The sequence below is a fragment of the Chinchilla lanigera genome, unplaced genomic scaffold (genome assembly GCF_000276665.1).
Source record: "Chinchilla lanigera isolate Chin_1 unplaced genomic scaffold, ChiLan1.0 scaffold00072, whole genome shotgun sequence".
In the NCBI taxonomy this organism is placed as follows: domain Eukaryota; kingdom Metazoa; phylum Chordata; class Mammalia; order Rodentia; family Chinchillidae; genus Chinchilla; species Chinchilla lanigera.
The window spans coordinates 4366822-4387441 of record NW_004955473.1 but is presented as its reverse complement, the minus strand read 5'-3'; the positions used below and the strand labels follow the sequence as shown (position 1 = coordinate 4387441).

Here is a 20620-nt window from a genome sequence, read left to right as displayed (position 1 = left end):
GACAGAACAGATATGAAGACCTCTGGCGTGATAGTCAGTCCTGAATGGTAAGTTTTCTTTCTTCCATTCAAAATGTGCAATTATACTGACAGTCACTAGTTCAGACACTCATTCTCACATTTCACAAACATTTGTGATAGGCTTCCTATATGTCAGGCTCTATGCAGGGGGTGGGGTTCCTAGGTTCCCTTTTGGTATTGGAGAATTTAAGCCCCCTGGTACCTGTTTTCCTATGCTATATAATAATGGCACTTTGGTTCAGAATGCCCTTTATGTCTTTGGAAAATCACATTGCTTAAGCAGAAGATTTTGGAGAAATTGTTAACATTATCTCATTCATTTACAAACTGTTAATTTTCATTAGGAAAAGATCAGATTAGATTATGTGCCAAATAATCAATCCCATCTATTTCCCCCTCCTACTGAAATGTTTGTCCTCCTTTATTGTTCTGTCTGCATCCTCACTGTTATTCACACAGCTCTTTCATTCACAACTCTACCACCGATTACAGAAACATCACTTCATTAAACAAGTTCCGCCACTTCCACTGAGAAGGAAATGCCTGTCTCCATGTTCTGTCTACTAATAAATGGAGATAAACAAAAACAAATATATAGGATAAATATAACTTCTGACTGATGTACTCACCACTCTGCTGTCTCGTATGATTACATTAATATTTTATAAATTCATTTAAAAGCAAATGTATTCATGACATATGGCTAAAGCCAGAGTAGATAAACTTCCTTTCTTCCTTCTTCCTTTTGTTCAATATGCCAAGAGTTCCATAGGCTACACTGCCCAGCAGGTCTTGCTAGAGGGCAGGTTGTACATGACATTTCAAAGGCTCCTATTGCATTGACTGTTTCTTTGGTTTATTTTTAACTATTAAATGCCAAAGCGGATTTTCAACGTCAATCAAAAAGAATAGAAATCATGAGCCTTATACAAGAATTGCAGAACCTAAATAACCAAGGCGCAATTTGAAACATACTGGGAATAGAACACAAGAGAAATTCTCTCCTTTTTTTCTAGCATCTGACCTGGCTTGAGGTGTACAGCCAACAAATACAGAATATTGCTACTTACATTAGGAATTCAACCTTCTAAAGGAGATTTAAAATCATACAAAGGTGTTCTGAAAAAGGTCAAGGCATTCCCACAGAGTCCTTTTCACAACAAATACCCTGTTCAATTTTGCATTTAATATCTCTTCTTTTAGCACCCTTGCTCCTTAGCCTTCTTGACTCTTGGGATGGCCATTGCTGGACAAGCCATAGGAATTGGTTTATATATCCTCTTCTGATTTATGCACTTCCCAAAGTCCCAGCCTATTTGAAATGCTGCAAATTCTGTGTGTTAGGACAGCCTGTTCCTCAGAGCTACAGTTCTACCGTACAATTTCAAGTATGTTTCAGTATAGCCTTGAGCCTTCTTACTACCTAGGAACTTGCACTTACTCAACCTTGCAATATTATATTCTAGCCTCTGTACACATCTAAACCAAGGAATTGCGGTGGAGACAAATCATTTCTGTGCTGCTATACAGTTGTCTCAATATCCACTTGCTCAATATTTTAATGCCAGGACCTGTTCCAAGTACTGAACTTAAAGGAGAGAGACAAAATTTTTGACCTCACACTCTAGGTTGGAAACAGCCATGCAAAGAGTTAAAATGTTGAATCATCAATTATTATCACCATCACAATTGTTTATTGAACACTTACAGCGTGTTAGGCACTGTGCTAAGTATTTTATATACTCTCATTCCGACAGACCTGAGAGGGAGGTATTGTTGTTATCTTTCATCATTTTATAGATGAAGAAACTAGAGCTCAAAGGGGTTTAGTTACTTGTTCAAGTTTACACAGCCAGCAAAAGGCAGAACTGGAATTCAAATCCAGCTTTATCTAACTCTAATGCTCTTAACCATTACACTGCCACTCAATGCACTTTGACAACTATTTTAATGAATTAAGTTAATTGGAGACATAAAGTGAAGCAGGTATGAGATGTGATCAAAAATATGGTGAGCAATAAAATTAAAAAAATATTTATTATAGTAAAACACAGTGTCATTAATTCCCCTCAAAACTTTCCTTCACTTTGAACATACCTACATCATTCTTGCTACTTTCTGAAGCAGTTCTGGAAGGCTTCTTTATGTCTTTAATCGTGCTGTCATGGCAGCCTCGATGTCCTGAACCAACTAAAACATTTATCTTCCTTGGTTATTTTGACTTTGGGAAGAGCCAGAAGGTGAACAGTGCCAGATTTGGTGAATAAGGATGAGGACAACATGCTGTAATGTTTTTATAAGCCTGCTTTTCTCCTGGATGACACTCAGCAGCAGTGTTTACTATGGTTTTTAATCACTACTTATAAAGATACTCATGAAAGATTTGTGGAATTGCTTTATAAAGTGGCAAGAATGATGGGACACATGTGTTTGAAGAGACGGACAGTGTCCTGAGGGGGATTAATGGGAATGTATCTTTTACCCTAATAAATAATTTTACATTTAAACGTTCAGTGTATATTTGTATAATATCTTACATTGAAAAATATAGCATATGAGCAACAAATAGTGCTATACAAGTTTTTCCCTAGTGTGGTAGATTAGAGATGGATAAAAATTCTTTGATAATCTCCTATAAAAAGATGACGTCTATGATCCCCTGGCCACTTTGAACCTGGATGGGCTAGAACTGTTTTGACCAATAGAATATGACAGAAGGAATATGCTGTCCTCTTGCAGGTCTGCACCTGAAGAGATTAGCGATATTTTTTTCCTCTTAGAGTGTGTGGTAAAGAAGCTTTGAGTTGTCATGTAAGACATCTGACTATTGTGCTGGAAAGGACATGTGGAGAGTGCCTTAGAGTAAGTGGAAAGAGTGACCCAGCTGAGCCTGGTCTTTTTTAAAAATTAATTTTATTGGTACATTTTTGACACACATAATGATTTTTGACATACACATTCATCATAGGGAATTTGTACCTGTACATAATATGTCTTAATTTTTTCCCATTCCCCTCTTCCCCTTCAATCCTTCTTCCCCCTCTGTCTACAAAACTTTGTTTCTATTGTCTTCCCTCCATTCTTTTTATATTCTACCTTTATTTCCTTCCATCCCTTCCCCCTCAACCTTCCCCTGTCCTCTTTCCATTTGAACATTTTCTTCCTACTCCCCAATATCTATCCTCCATTTTGTTCCTTATTTACCCTTTTTGTTTCTCACACAAGAGAAACAATGTGACATTTAAATGTGTGTCCAATTTATTTCACTTAATATGTTCTCAAGGTGCATCCACCTACCTAAAAATGCCTATGGCATACCACCCTGAAGGCACCCAATCTCGTCTCATCTACCTAAAAATGTCTTAAGCTTATCCTTCTTTACGGCAGAGTAGCACTGCACTGTATATAAAACCCACATATTCTTTATCCATTCACCTGTTGATAGGCATATTGAACCCTGTCTTTTATTTGGCCTTACCAAGGTACTACCCATCGGTAAAGTCTTCCAGGTCAGCTGGCCACAACTCGTATCCCAAATTTATATCATATGGAACAGAACTGCTTGTTTGAGTCCTGCCCAAATTTTTCATCCAGAAATCATCGAACAGTGTAGTAAACTGATTGTGGCTTTTATTCATTTATTTGTTTATATTTGTGGTACTGGGGATTAAGCCACGATTTTGCACTGAGCTACACCTCCAACCTTTACTTTTTTTTTTTTTTAATTTTGAGACAGGGTCTTGCTAAATTTCCCAGGCTTGGCTCAACTTGTGATTCCCCTGCCTTAACCTCCCAGAGTACTGAGATTATAGTTATATACCATCACACCCAGCTAAAACTGATTGTATTTTAAGCTAGTTTTTTTTTTTTTTTTTTACTTTATTTTTTGTCCTTTTGAGACAGGGTCTTGCTATGCAGTTCAGGCTGACTTGAGCTCTCTTTGTAACCCAAGCTGGCCTTGCACTCGTGACGATCCTCCTGCCTCAGCCTCCGGAGTACTGGGATTACAGGTGTGCGCCACCACACCAGGCTTTAAACTAGTTTAAACTGTAACCTAGTTTGTCATATAGCAACGGAAAAGGAGAATAACCAGTATGGTCAGCATGAGGTGCGATCAGTTAACAGGGTTAATTATTTTTAAAGGATAAAAATAGAGAACTAGGGCCTTAAACTAATTGACAGTGATTTTTTTCAGATTATTGAAAAGGCACTTTGGGAGTGTTGAGCAACCACCGTCACTGCATGTTGCTATGTGGGAGGGCCAGTTCGAACAGTGTTCGATTGTCTACAAAACCCTAGAAACCTTAGAGGTTTCCCATCTTTCAATGTCTGACAAAGACATTACATGTTCCCAGTTTATGGTCCAATCCTGGATGTTTTCTGACAGGCCAGACCACACTAGTTATTGTCCTGTAAAATGCATGTTCCCAGTTTATGGTCCAATCCTGGATGTTTTCTGACAGGCCAGACCACACTAGTTATTGTCCTGTAAAATACTTTCATGGCAATGGAGAAAGAGATGGTACCCATAATACTAGCTACTCACCAATTACTTATGAATTCTCAGGTATTATGCACATCACCTAATTTAATCTTCACAACCTAAGGGTTAGGTGCCTATTTTAAGGGGTAGATAGTGTTATTTTCTATTTTACAGGTGAGGAAAATGAAGCTCATAGGGATAATATAACAGTGCCAAGCAGTATGTAGCTCTTACTAATCACGTGGCTAACTATTAGTCTACATTTCTCTTCACAATGCCCATGGCTTGGTTAGATCAATCTTAGTACTTACTCATCTCTGTAATGTGCCTTTAATTATTCCTGGCCCTAGAACCTCTTACTGAGATATTTAATACATGTATTTGTACACTGCAAGGTAGCTTAGGGACTTTTTAAAAAATTCACCGTCTCAACTTTGGGCTACAGAAGTTGGAAGTGTGGTAATGATTGAACTATAGGTAGGCAAAGGTAGGACAACACATTTACTATCCTGCTTGCACTTTTAGAACTGAACCCAGGTCCCAGCTGTCCCATTCATACTCTCAGAAAGGCTGGGTCTCCACTTAATGATTTCTTCCCATCCAAGTTCCCCTGCCTCCATAAAGGCACTTCTAATATTTTAGGTGTTCTAGTCCTTGAGCCCCAGGAATTAGCTTTCACTAAGTGCAAAACCACTAAAATTCAACCACAGATTATTCCAAAATAAGTGCTCAAATAGGCTCTAATTATATATGCACAATTAAGCTATTTTATAGAAAATTATGATTCCAATCCAGCTACACATTTTTGGGATATTATTATTATTTCTTTATAATTTCTACAAAAATCACTGGAAATTAAGAATTATGCCTGGGTATTGATAAATTTTAATGCATTACAGTCCTGAGGGCATCCTGTCTACACAGATCCCTTAAAAGGCATTTTTAGGCAGCCAATCTAAACAGAGAACTCAGATTTCTAAGGACAGCCTGACTGAGCTATAAGATGACCCTGGATTTATTACTTGTCCTCTTGAAAGCACATGTTTTCAGAGCTTTGTACAATGACTCTCCAGTTCCCAGAAGTACTTGTGAAGCACTTGCTTCAGTTCTTTTGGAAAGTTGAGGCAGGGTCTGGCTCATGTATGACATCAAGCAAGCTAGCAAACTGGGATTGGGTTGGTTATATGGCATGATTTCAGTATACAGTCTCTCCCTAATATATCTCAACTTAGATCCCAAATCTCTGTCTATTGAGCTTCATTCCTGTAGTTCAAAGTTCTGCAGATATCTGTCTAGTGTATTTTTCTCTTACTCCTTCTTACACTCTTACACAGGATCTACATCAAATCCTCAACCCGCTTCCAGGGATGCTATGAATATCTTTGCAGGACAATTAATAAAGATATTTCTTATATTATTCATGGTTCCTAGATTTCTAGATTGTAGAGATGAATAAAATTATGTAGCTACATATACATAAAGTTGCCAGTCTCTTAATTTGCCAAGTAAACATGTGATAAAAATAAAACTTGCCGGGCATGGTGGTACATGCCTGAGGCGGGAGGATTGCTCCAAGTTCAAGGTCAGCCTGGGCTACAGAGTGAGTAAAACTGCACAGTGAAACCCTGTCTCAAAAAAACAAAAAACAAAAAACAAAACAGAACAAAACACCCCCCCAAAAAAAATCCCAGAGAAACTAATCAATGTACCATTCATGCAATTCATGAAATGCAGAATACTGTAAAACCAAAAATATAGGAAGTCTATAATCCTGCAATAATAGGCAGCCCTTTCAGTCAAGCAAATTTAGCTTCATGCCAAATTCACTATATTTCTAGTTTTTTGCATTTTGTAGCAGACTAGGCAACATATTAACTAGTTTTGAGCACACACTAATGTTTGGGCTTTTTAGATAAGTATTTCATTGATCATGAACACTTCTACACGAAAGACCTTGTGAAAAATTTCTTCCACAGTCAGAATATCAGACATCCCTGGAATTATTAAGGGCCTTGGAAAGGACTAGTATATTTTCTTTATATGGGAAATGCAAATTATGTAACTGATCAGGTTCCCCTTTTTGTTTTGGCTGCCTGATCACAAGTGTAGCTCAACTTTAGAAACTTAGTGGGATCCTACCACCTACACATCTGAGTTTTAATCAACCTCTTTACGTGATCTTCACTTTCTATCCTCATTTATATTTTCTCAGATGCGTATTTATTTATAGACCTTTTTTTCCATTCAAGTACTAATCAGGCCTGACCCTGCTTAGCTTCCAAGATCAGCTGAGATCACGCTCATTCAGGAAGGTATGGCCATAGATGGCCCTTTTTTCTTATACTGTAATATTTATTATAAGTAGCTTCAAGGTCTTTGTGGGACAGAGTAATATCGTTCTACTTAGAGTTAATCGGTGTCCCCATAATCTCTCTTCTTGTTTACCTTCCAGTCAATTGAGACACTGTCTTCTCTGCCCAGACTATTCTTAGCCCATTTTGTGCATCACACTCCTGTATATCCCTGGACACTGAGCTCCAATATTACCTCTTCTGTGAACCTTCCCCGACCATCACCATTTACCTAACCCTCTCCCCTCACCTCACCTTGGTGAAAATAATGCTTTATTCTATTCTAACACTTGCTACACTGTAGTGTAGAGGAGTCCGTACAAAGGCAGGAATCTTTGTCTTTTTGGTCACCACTTTCTATGGCAGGCCTTAGTAAATATTTTTGTATGAATGAATGAATAAACAAATACTGTCCTTCAGACTCTTCCTAATAGTTTCCATGGGAAGTCTTTTTTAAAACAACTATTCTTATCACCATGTATTTATTTATTTCAGCTAGTCAAGGCTGTGTAATTATTATCTCAAAGATCCTCCAACTGTTAAGCTTCAAGTACTTTTCTTTCTTTCTTTGTTTTGAGAGAGGGTCTTGCCATGTAGTTCAGGCTGGTCTTGAACTCACTATGTAGCCCAGGCTGGCCTCGAAATTACTGCGATCCTCCTGCCTCAGCCTCCCGAGTACTGGGATTACAGCTGTGCACCACAATGTCCAGCACGCTTCTTGTACTTTTCTGAAGGCTTTAATTCATTTGAAATATTTCCACATAAAACTAGCTCCACAGCATTTCTTTACACACACTATGACAATGAGTACTTCAGCAATCATTTTTGCATAGTGGTCCTTGGGAGACATAATGAGGCCCAGTATTTACAGGTGCCTCAATACCTGATGGCTGCTATGCCAACTGCCTCCTGTAACTCATGCTGTGAGTCAATCTTGCTGTGTAAGTGTGGGTACATGCATGGTATCTTGGAAACTAGCTGAGTATCTCTGGTGCAGACACACTGCAAGGGGAGTCTTGAGAGTAATTTCTTTGGAGAAACATTAGTTCTGTTTGATATAATATTTTATACACTGTTGGATCTTGGCAAAGTGTTAACCATGATGATGAAAAGTATTCTTTCTCAGGATCTCACCTTATTTGCCCCTGAAAAGAACCTGTATTTGTGGAAGATGTTAGGAATAATACAGTCCCAAGTCCAGGTCCCCTAGAGAAGCTTGCAGAAAAATTGGTTGGTCATGAGACATATAACCACATTTTTTCTTTCTGTTCTCATCAGATTTGGCCTTCTGGGTTCAGTGAGAGCTGTCTCCTTAAGAATGTCAATGCTCATAGGTGGTTGGGGCCCTGCTCTGAGAATAAAGTTCTGAGTCCACATTTTCCACCATCTCTCGCTACAGTGGAATCATTATAGTGGACATGCCATCCTGAGTGACTGTTCCTCTTTGAGACTTTATAGGCTCCACACTTTGCTGATGATGTTTTTTTAATTGAGGGACAAATAAAGGAAGTAGCTAGGATTCCACAATTATCCCTTAGTGGGTTCATTCTTGGATTCATCTGGGATGACTGGGGCAGAACAATGCTCTTTAACCAGAGGCTTTACTATTCTGTGTGCTTCCATTCATGAGAAAACTAACACTACTCTTATTTGAGCAGTTCGGCAAATCAAATATTGTAGCAGAAAAGATAGCTGCAAGAGGGGACTCTCTTGATCTGCCATCACTGTTGATTAACTTTGTGGAATAGCAGCTCCACAAAACATCATGTTAGGTGAAATGCAGCTCTACCCCTAGAGATGGCCTGTCTGTGCTCTCTTCTCAACAAATATAATAATGATACCAGACATTGCCTTCCTGACAAGTTTGTTTCCAAGAGACTCAGCATCCATGACGGTACAGATTTGAGCTCTCTGGGGAAGTTAAGAAGATTTATGTATCATTTGTTTTTCATCAACACCAAAGCCTCTTCTATTTTCAAATAGGCCAGATGAGACAGGACAAAGAACCTTCTTCTGGTTCACTAGGAAATCACCTAGAGGAGGCACAAAAGTAGCTGAATTACTGAGCCATCCACAGGTAACTCTAAAGAAGGGTTCCATAAGAGTTATTTGTTGCTTTTTTTTAATTTTAAGGAATCTTATGGTTTAAGGCAGCCCATTCCCCAGACTTTGACAAGTAGAAGTGTCAGCAGCAGTGGAGTGTGGTGCCAACCTTTCACTTTGGTGGGACTCTCCACCAGATGTACAGGGAATGAACATGAGCACTGTCAGATGCATACTGTTCTCTTCACCTGCCACTGTTCAGGGTTTCACCAGGGAAGAATTTCACTCCCACATTCATTAACCTTCATTGCTGCTAAGGGTACAAATGAACCATAATTCAAATTTTTGTGAGCCATTATATCATATGTGAACTTGAAAGTGTAATAATAACCATAGCTGAGTTAACTGAGGGATTACTGCAAACTACACATCTTTCTAAAACTTTATATGTACTAACTCATTAATTCTCATAGGTGCTGTTATCAGCACCAGAAAGAAAGGGGTTAAGCGACTTTCCAAAAGTCATACAGCTAGTTAGTGGCAGACAGAACTCATGTTCTACTCTCAGTGATAAATAAGCTCATATACAGGAGAAAAATCAGTAAATAGAAGTGACTGTACACATACTTCTACAAATGGATGTTACAGCCTTATGGTATTTCCCATGCACCTGAAGACAAGAATGTAACTATTGGGCTATGTATTATATTTCCTAAGTTTTCAGAGAGCCAAGCAACTTTCCTTGGAGCATAGAGGTAATCAAGATCACTGAATTACAAGGTTGAAGGAGACTCTGAGAAGCCAATCTTTCATTTCTTTATAGTTATAAATGAAACAAAATGTAGAGACAGAGGTCTGAAGCAGAAATTAAAACCACTCTGGAGATTTCAAATTTCTGGTTGGAGATGGGTGTGGGTAGCACTCTTTAGAGGTAATAGTGCCACATAGCAGTCAACTACTTTCAATTTAAGTGTGAGTTCAGCAGCCATTTGAAAGAAGAATGTTAGTACTACTCTTACCTCAATGAGTTTAAAGTGTTAGTAACAGTAATAATAATGACAGTGAACATTCGAGTGATTGCTATATGCCAAACATTGTAAGTAGATTATTTAATCTTCATAGCAATTTTATGAGGTAGACATTATAATTATTCCTATTTTATAGATGAGTAAACTGAGGTACAGAGAGGTTAAATAACTTGCTCAAGGTAATACAGCTAACAAGCAATAGGTATGGACTCAAATTCAAGTAATGTGACTACAAAGCCTGTTGTTAAGCACTAAACAAAGTACTATCTCTGTAGAGATAACTCTGTCTTTTTTTTTCTTTTCTGGTACCGGGGATCAAACTTAGGACCTTGCACTTGCTGGGCAGGCGCTGTGCCGCAGAGGTAAATCCCTAGCCTGAGATAACCCTTTGAACAGACTGTTATGAATACCTACCCCAACTTGCTAGCCATATTATTGACCCTAGCTCAAACTTTAATCCTGTGATGAATGCTTAAAGGAATCTTTGCTTTCAGTCCTAGGCCCTTTCTTCTTCATATTACAGATGAGTAAATAAGTACTAAAAATTAATTTGTGAGCATAGATTTGTGCTTTGATGTTGTAATTTACAGATAATCTGACACTAGTTAACATTTTGTCCTCTTGGCCTCTGAGCAGATGTAGCCTCAAAATTTTTACTGGATATCTACCCATGTGGTTCAGACTGCCATAAACTAACCCAATCAGATTGTCTAATCATCTTCAACTATAAGCAATTGTGAATCACACCTGGGCCATATGGAGATATAAAATAATATGTAATATTTTAGTTTACATTCTATTATAATGAAATAATACAGAGTACATAAAACCGTATTACTTCCTTTACTTCTATGAGACATATATTAATAATAACTTTAGCCATTGCCCAGGAATGGCAGTGCTGGTGAGAGCAGTGTGGGTTCATGCTCCTTCAGTCCTCCAGTGCCCCGGGACAGTAGTGCTAGACAGAGGGGTGTAAGTCTGCTCTCCTTCCTTCCTCCATTGTCTCTGGGATGGAGGTGCAGGTGTGAGGAGTATAATTCTGTGTTCCTTCTGTCCTCCATTGCCCTGGAACTGTGGTGCTAGAGAGAGGAGTGTGGGTCCATGCTCCTTCCTTCCTCGACTGCTCCGGACTGCAGTGCTGGTGAGAGGAGTTGTACGTCTATTCTCCTTCCGTCCTCCACTGCCGTGGGACGGCGGTGCAAGTGAGAGAGTGTAAGTCTGTGCTCCTTCCTTCCTCCTCTGCCCTGGGACAGTGGTACTAGAGAGAGGGGTGTAAGTTTGTGCTCTGCCCTTCACACATTGCCCAGATCGGTGGTGGTAGGAGAGGAGATGGAGAGGAACAGATATCTCCTAGGAAAATATTCTAGGAAACCCTTGACATCAGTGATAAGGCTATCTAACGTTAGAAGTCTAAATCATCAACAGAGAAAACAAAATTAAATAGGAAATAGAAAAAGACAAGACAAAGAAGCAACATGCAATCACAAATGTCCAACCCACTCAGGACATGTCCAGAACACAAAGAAAGAGATGAAATCAGAGGCCAACAAATGGAACACTCTGAAATTATAGCAGTACAAGTGAAAAACAAATGGAAGAGGTCACAAAAAAATAATCTCTAAGGTGCAAAAAGAAATGATTATCAAAATAAAAGACATCAAAGCAGACACAGATAAACAAATAGAGGTGCTCAGGAAAATGATGGAAATGATAATGCTGATACAACATGCTGAAACTTATGGGATGCAATGAAAGCAGTCCTACAAGGGAAATTTATAGCAATGAACTCACACATCCAGAAAACAGAATGAGCTCAAATAAACAACCTAATACTGAACCTCAAACCTCTAGAAAAAGAAGAAAAAAAATCAAACCTAAAGCTTGTATGAGGGGGGAAATTATAAAGGCAGAAATGAATGCAATAGAGACTCAGAAAACAATACAATAATCAATGAATTGGAAAGTTAGTTCTTTGAAAGAATAAATTAAAATTTATAAAGCATTAGTGAACCTCACCAAAAAGAGAAAAGAAAAAACACAAATCCAAGCAATTAGGAATGAAAAGGGGGAAATCACAATGGATCCCACAAACATCCAGGAGATTATCAATACCTACCATGAGAACCTATATTCTAATAAGATGAAAAATACAGAAGAAATGGACATATTCCTTGACACAATCGAATTGCCAAAACTAAATCAAGAAGATATAGAAATTCTAAATAAATTGTTATAAGCCAATGAAATTGAAAATGTGATTACCAACAAAGAAAATTTACGAAAAAAAGAAAAGCCCAGGCCCTGATGGTTTCACTGTTGAACTAGTGCCACTAATGCTGAGGCTCTTTAAAGAAACTGAAAGGGAAACAGTACTTCCAAAGTAATTTCTGGAAGCAAGAATTACCCTGATTCCAAAACCAGAGAAGAACCCAACCAAGAAAGAAAACTACAGGCTAATTTCCCTAATGAACATTGATGCAAAAATCCTTAGTAAGAATGCAGCAAATAATCAAGAGATTATACATCATGACCAAGTAGGATTCATTCCAGGGATGCAGGGATGGGTCAACATATGCAAATCAATAAATGTAACACATCATATTAACAGATTCAAAGACAAAAATCATATGATCATCTCAACAGATGCAGAAAAAGCACTGAACAAAGTCCAGCATGTATTCATGACAAAAACCTACAGAAAGCTGGAATAGATGCTCTTTGTTTCAATCTTGTAAAATCCATCTATGACAAACCAGTAGCTAACATCATATTAAAGGGCAGAAAACGGAAAGCTTTCAATCTAAAATCAGCAATAAGACACAGACGTCCATTATCACCACTCCTATTTAATACAGTTCTGGAAACAATGGTATGAGAAACTACATAAGAGGAAATAATAAAAGAAATAAAGATAGGGAGGGAAGAAGTTACATGATCATTATTCACAGATGACATGATACTCTACATAAAGGATCCCATACTCTACCAAAAAACCTGTAGATTTAATATCCAAATTTAGTAGTATAGTGGGATACAAATCAACACTCAAAAATCAATGGCATTCTTGTACACAAGGAACAAACTCACTGGGAGAGAAATTAGGGAAAACACACCCTGTACAATAGCGTCTAAAAAAACGAAATACTTAAGGATTAATCTAACAAAGGATTTAAAAGATCTGTGTAGTGAAAATTACAGTACCCTTAAAAAGGAGATTGAAGAGGATATCAGAAAATGGAAAGATATCCCGTGCTCTTGGTTAGGAAGAACCAACATAGTGAAAATGGCCATACTAACAAAACTTCTATATAGATTTAATGCAATCCCAATCAAAAGACCCTTACCTCACAGATCTAGAGAAAACATTCCTAAAATGCATTTGGAACCAGAAAAGGCCTAGAATAGTAAAATCAATTTTGGGCAACAAAAACATGTCAGGGGGCATCACAATCCCAGACCTGAAATTATACTACAAAGCTACTGTGATAAAATCAGCATGGTACTGGCAAAAAAACAAAAAAAACAAAAACAACAACAACAAAAAAACGAGGGCTGAGAATCAGTGGAACAGAATAGAAGATGCAGACACAACCTCAAACATACTGAGCCACCTTATCTTTGACAAAGGAGTCAAATATGTTCACTGGAAGAAAGACAATCTCTTTAATAAATGGTTCTTGAAAATCTGGCTTTCCACTTGCCAAAGACTAAAACTAGACCCATGTCTATCACCATGCACTTAACTAAAGTCAAAGTGGATCAAAGATGTAAATATTAAAATAGAAACACTAAATTTACTGGAAGAGAAAATAGGCAGAAATCTTGATGATATAGGGGTAGGCAGAGACTTGTGAACAAAACCAAGACTGCAAAGTACAAAGTAAATAGCACAAAGAATCAACAAATGGGATCTCACCTTATTAAAAAGTTTTTGCACAACAAAAGAAATCGCTGACAGATTGAAAAGACAACCCATAGAGTGGGAAAAAAATTATAGCCAGTTGTCCCACAGACAAAAGACTTCTATCTAGAAGAATTGAAAAAAACCAGATCCCCCAAATTCATAGATCCAATCCAAAAATAGGCATCTGAGATGAATATGCACTTCTCAGATGAAGAAATACAAATGGCAAATAAATACATGAAAAATGTTCAACATCATTGGTCATTTGTGAGATGCAAATTAAAACAACACTGAGATTCCATCTCGCTCCAGAAACAATGGCTATCATGAAAAAAATCAACCAATAACAAATGCTGAAAGGGCTGTCACAAAAAAGGTATACTTCTTCACTATTGGGGGGAGTGTAGACTGGTGCAACTATTGTGGAAATCAGTGTAAAAATTCCTTAAAAACTAGGATTAGAGGTCCTGTTCAAACCAGCTATTCCCCTTCTGGGTATCTTCCCAAAAGAATTAAAAACATCATACCACATTGGTATATGTGTTCCCATGTTTATAGCAGCATAATTTGTAATAGGTAAATCTTAGAAACAACCCAAATGCCTATCAACCGAGGAATGGATTAAAAAAATGTATTCTTTTCATACAATGGAGTACTATTCAGCCATAAAGAAGGATAAACTGGAGACTTTTATAGGTAAATGGATGCAACTGGAGAAAATACTCAGAAGTGAAACAAATCAGACCCATATGTGCAATCACTATATTGTCTCAATAGTGTGAGAAACTGAATGAGTAAGTAAGATCCAAAATGCACAATAGATATAGTTAATTGGGAAGAAACTGTTGAAAAGTAAAGACAAACTGTGAAAGGAGAAGGGGAAAGGAATAAAGAGAAAAAGAAAAAAAATGTATACACAAGATAGCTAACATATTATACTGCTAGATTCTCTTAGTTAATTGAATAGGAAGTTTTGTGCTGATATTGTTTGGACACGATATCATGCCTATATCTTGTACCCTGAATAAGTACTACAAAACCAACAATACTTAATGTATCAACTATCGTAACTATCCTGTTAACCTTGTTTTCAAGCTTGGTTTCACTGTTTATCTTTTTTTATTTAAAATTTAAAAAGTGAGGGAGCATGAAATAAAAAAAAACCCTTTAACTATTTTAAAGCACCTACTGTGTGCTAGGCATTATCCTAAGCATGACTGGCTCTAGGAGTTAGTCTAATTTTATGCATGGGGAAATTAAAGAAATAGGCTTGGAAGGCAGGCAGATTGAATCCATAGTCTGCCATCTTAGCCACTCTGCACTAACGTACATTGACCCCTGATTTGCCCCACTAGCCACTTAAAGCCTAAGGAGATTTATGGTCCAATCATTCTAGCCCTTGAAGAATTCCTGGTCATTTGTTTCCGTCACTGTTAGTATAATAGAGAAGGATACAGTATCACCAAATACAGCCTGCATTATGCATTATAGTTTGATATAACAGTTATATGCTTCTGCCACATAGGGAATTTAGGCTCGCTTCATTTCTCATTCATATACCCTTTTTTCTTCATGTTTGATTGCTTTAATGCTTCTTTCTTAGTGTTTAATATAATAACATGTCTTAATTTATTATTAATATTATTATTGCCTAACCAACCTCACCCCTATTATAACCTATAAGGATTTAAAATCTGGCCTAGAATTATGAAAATTATTTGGGGAGGGAGGGAGTACTCTATAAACAAGTGGCACAACAAAGTGGCATCACTCTAGATCTATTTATCAACATGAATGAGCCTGTGAACCACCTGGGGATTTTGTGAAAATGTGGCTTCTGATTCACTAGTCTAAGCTGGGGCTTGACATTCCGGAATTCTAAATAATTCCTAGATTACACAAAGCAAACTTTGCATAACAGGATTCCAGATTCTCCTGGTCTTGTGCTTTTAAGTAGGATCACAATTAAAATGAATCTGGGGAGATTAATGTTTAGGCTGTCAAAAAAAGCCATTGCAGGCTCCTGAAGATAGCAATTCCCTAATGTCTTCACAAAATCACTATAATGGTTAATTAGTTCTGACTGTCCAGGAAGCTTGCTTGTATGTAAACTAAATTCTTCAGCTGTGTTTTTTTTCTTCTGATTTTATCTTTAGTGGGGATGAAGTTAGTCTACCATGCACATTCTCTTATGGATTATTATGTTTATGCATATAGTTATAAATGAAGTTATTCAATGTTAAACTCTTTGGCTGCTGTCCCTGCCATCTCCTTTCTTCCTCTTTAGGAATCTAAGATTTTGAGGGTGTCTAAACTAGTTCTCTTTCCATATCTATGCTTACTTGACTCCTCTAAGAAATCAATAAAATTGGACAGGCTTTGTAATTGCCAAAATCCTGTTGCCTTTTAGTCCAGTTGGATGTTTAAATGTTCAATGAGCCTATCCTACATCAGATTCACCCCCAGATTGCCCATAGTGCAATCAGGAGTGTACTAGTAACTATTGGCCACCCAACCTACAAAGCTCATATTACAAAAATGCACACTCTATGCAGAATCTGGTAAATGTCAACTTCAAAATAAGTTGTGTCATACTGTTACATTTACTGTCACATGGTCAATAAAAAGAAGTGCTTGAAAGGTGATTAAAAATAACTTACCAGGTAAAATTGGTTGTCCAGCAATTCCCAGCGGTGCCATTCCAAGATTATTCATTGCTGTGGTCCATGCAGTTGGATCAGACATAGGTAGCGTCATTGCAGTGGAATCTACATTCAGAGCTCTATTATTATCAGCTGAAAAGAAATGACAGGCCAAATAATTTGTCATTTTAAGGTTCTAGTATCTAGTTTTCTTATCAGTGTAAACTCTGGCAAAGCCTTTACAGAAATGATCTGATGGACAAGTAGTGGATAAGCCCACAATGCCATCTTTCTTACAAGGATTAAAACAACACAGATTAAACTGGCAGGAAGTTATGAAATTTAAAAGCAATTTACCAGATGGCATTTTACTGTAAGTTTTTCCTTCTCTCACTCCTCCCTACACTTTTTCCCAAGCATACACAACACAGGAGTTTGGGATGATTAAGAAGTTTCCTATTCTTCTCAGTCTACTAGCATATGATTACTTCAGCAGCTTCCACTCAAACTACTCATGCATGCAAACCAAGAATAAAAAAGCCTAGGGCTTCTGTCGTTGGCAATAAAATATGAAAATTATAGTCCTGATGCAATTTCATATCTTTGAGGCAGTACTACTGAAAAGAGCTGAGCAAACCATCAGCAGACATCAAACTAGCCAACTGAGTTTTGGGGAGTTAGGGAAATACCAGCCAAAAAGCAGGCAGGAGACATGGCCCCTGCTTCAAACACTGTACAATTGAGCTGAAGAGATCGATGATGATGGTAATGATTATTACTATTAGCACTACTATCCCCACATTCACCTATCACTGCCACCAATTACTGAACACATACCATATGCCAGTAAAGCACCTGGCATGCATTATCTTCCTTTAACTTTGAGAGCAATCCTATATGAGAGGAAACATTTCATTTAATAAGTGAGAAGTTTTGAAAGATGCATGTATTCTCCAAGATCATACAGGAAGAACATTTTTTGTCACTATTGGCTTTACTATATCCAATTAAGTAATGAGAAAACAATGAAGTCCTTGAATGGTATAGACCAGATTACTAAAATTGAAGGAATAAGGTGCTACTGTGGTCTGAGTAGGTACAAAATACTTCATAGAGAAGATGGAATTTGGAAGAATGGCTCAGATTGCCATGGAATATGTCTTAAGTGATGGGTAGGTATTAGGTAAAGAAGAGGGGGTAAGACATCCCAGAAACAGAGAGGCCACAAACAAAGACATTGAAGTGGGTTATATATGCAAGTGCATGTATCTATTGCACAAGTAGGAGAGATATGGCTAGAAGTCATCTGAGCATAAAAAACTAAATTTTGGAAATTTTCCTCTATCTACAGATAGCCACAGGGGTAAAATCAAATCTGTCTATGGTCTTTTTCCTACTTCCCAGTATGTATTTCTGTCAATTACATCCCAGAAGGCAACTCTGTTCTAATAGTAACTTGCTAATGTCCATGCCGTCCTTTCAGCCTGGCAACATCAGGGATGATACTTGGCCAAGTTATTTAATACATGTGTTATTTTGATCACTGGTCAGAATTAGCAAATGCAAATGCAAGTGCCCAAAGACCTAATTTCTAAAACATTAGTTTTTGTCATTCTGCTGTGCACCCTTTGCCTCCTCCCAGACAAAGCATGCGTGCATGTGCGCACATGCACATACACACACGTATGCGTGCACACACATACACCCTCCCTAGACACAGAGTGATTGATGGCTCTAAGCATTCATTATTGCAGTCAGAAGGCACATTTCAGTGCTGGTGATTTCTTCATCTGTGGGAACTCTAGTCCTCACACTCAGTTTTCTGTGCTCTCTCATGAAGGTGTATCTTAAATCTAGAAAGAGCTTCCCTATAAATATTCTGAAGAAAACAGATACAAGACATCAAATAGCCCTTGGGTCAAGTGTTTACATTGTAATAATGAGGTCCACCTACACTTTTAATCCCCAGAGAGGAGAGACAAAGGTTTAGGGAATGTTATAACTGGAAGGGACCTTTAACTATTACCAAGTTTGTACCCTGCTTTTCATGGTGACTGGAGAATGACTCCTAGAGAACACAGGTAGGCTTAGAAGAGGGGGGCTGCAATTGCCAAAATAATTTGTTTTTGGCAGCAGATTGGCTACTCATTGGTTCCACATCCCTAGGAAATATAATGAAACCAGGAATTCTTCTTGACACAGGATTCTGAGATCAAATAATGAGAATTTACCATGTATCAACCTAGCCAAACTTTGACTAAGTTGGCTTGAGGGTGGGGAGAATGATCTGGATGGTCATGTTTTTAAAAAGAGGACAACACAGTATTGTTTTAGAATATATATGAATTCCAAGTGTCTTTAAAAATGTTAGCAATAGCGTTTGTCCTAAGACTTGTGTTCATATACAGACAAGGAATGTGTACAACTAATGACATTATTTGTCACAAAGCAGTTCTTAATACTGAAGAAGTTCTGCTTTAAGTACCCTTCTCATCTCCCTCCCTTCCCCCAACACTCATCTCCACCTGTCAAATCCTACTCGCTTTTCAAGGGTCATCTCAAGCCACCTTGGCTGTGAAGGCATCTGACTGGAACTATTCCCTTCTATATGTTTTTCTAACAGTTTGTCTAGAATTTGATTTTTATAGTTGTTTATTCTCTCACTCCTTTCCTCTAGTCTAAATTTTTTGTCTTACTATGTACCAGGTAGAGACTAGAAACTAGGGACTAGGGATACAAACATTAAAAACAAAACAACAAAAACTCATTTACTGCTCTGGAAGAACTTGCAATATTGTGAGAGGCACAGAAATATAAACAACCAAGTAAAAATTATTGTAATCATTACTGTGATAAAACATGAATAAAGGGCTATGGGAACACAGAGGAATAATTAAAGTTATAGAAATGGGTTTGGGTGTGTGTGTTTGGGGTGGGAGGGTGAAGGAGATGAAGAATGCTAGAGATGATTTCATTGAGAAAGAAGCATTTGAAATGAGTCCTTAAGGAGGAATACAATTTTCTTCCAAACAGTGAATGGAGGATTAAGTTAGAAGAGCATTCCAGGAAGCAAGAACAACTATGTATTTACCACTGACTGCCTTGAGTGATAGCTATTGGGTACAAGTCCCTCTTTTGATAGTTTGCAGTACCTTTAGGTCAGGCGCAGGGTTTCAGCCATCTTTGTTCCCTCATTTATTAGTTGAGTGTCTCATAGAATGTGGATAGTTAAATATTTGAGTAAATGACAAAAAATCAAGTTATGTTGATGTTGAGTGTAATAAGCAATCTATGCAATGACATTCATTGATTATTTGTATATCTGTTCAGCATGGTAATTTGTCTTAAAAGTGATGATATTATTGCTATACTGATTTTCTCTCTAGGACAACTGTAGGAATTTGCTGAGAGTTACAACCAGGGACAGATATGTGCAAGTAATAATTCAGTTCAATCTCATTAACTACAAGCATAATGGTACATATAAGCAAACTTATAAAATTTTACTTTCAAAGAGAAATCCCCAAATGATCATCTCTGTTTGGTAGCAATCTGGATTTAAGGTCACTAACAAAACATGCTATGTTAAATATCTGCTTAGAATCATCACTGAGTGTTGCAAATTTTAAGTCCTGACCTGATTTATTTTCTGTACTAGACAGGGACATTTAGTAAAATTTTTAAATGTTTTATCAGATTAGTCCCACATCATCAGAGGAAGAGATTACTCATTTTCCCACGACTCCTACAATTACTGGTAGCAGCCGAGAATACTGAGTAGCTAATTGCTAGTGAGTATCAAATGGTCTTCAAAATACCTTCCCTAAGTCTGAAGAACATGTTCTGGCATGCTGGTTTCCAACTCTGCTTTGTGACAACTCCTTAGGAGGTCAAAGGTTGTAGAGTAGTCATGAATAAGTGTCTTCTAGCCTACTGGATCAAAGATATGGCACTTTAGAATAATGCATTAGCACAAAAAAGATTTGGATGCGTTCTTTCATTTTAACTTGGTATCACACCATCATCAGATCAGTGCCATCTGTTTATTTTATTATTATTTTTTTTTATTTTAAGGATAAAAGGAGGGAAACATTAACAGACATACAACATTTTACAACATATCACAAGCACAATACAGACAATACA

The 20620-nt window shown here is 37.5% G+C and overlaps 1 protein-coding gene across 4 annotated transcripts in view; it reads right to left on the bottom strand.

The window, feature by feature from the left end:
• Enox2 (ecto-NOX disulfide-thiol exchanger 2) overlaps positions 1-20620 on the bottom strand; it is a 331866-nt gene that overhangs the window by 67827 nt on the left and 243419 nt on the right. For 3 of the 4 annotated variants that reach the window (XM_005401231.2, XM_005401230.2, XM_013523085.1), the window contains one exon: positions 16493-16627. In XM_005401231.2, coding sequence (XP_005401288.1) covers positions 16493-16589 — 97 coding nt within the window. In that variant the 5' untranslated portion in view covers positions 16590-16627. Of the gene's footprint in view, positions 1-16492; positions 16628-20292; positions 20408-20620 lie in introns of all 4 variants that reach the window. The other variant, XM_005401229.2, reaches the window with a different exon arrangement.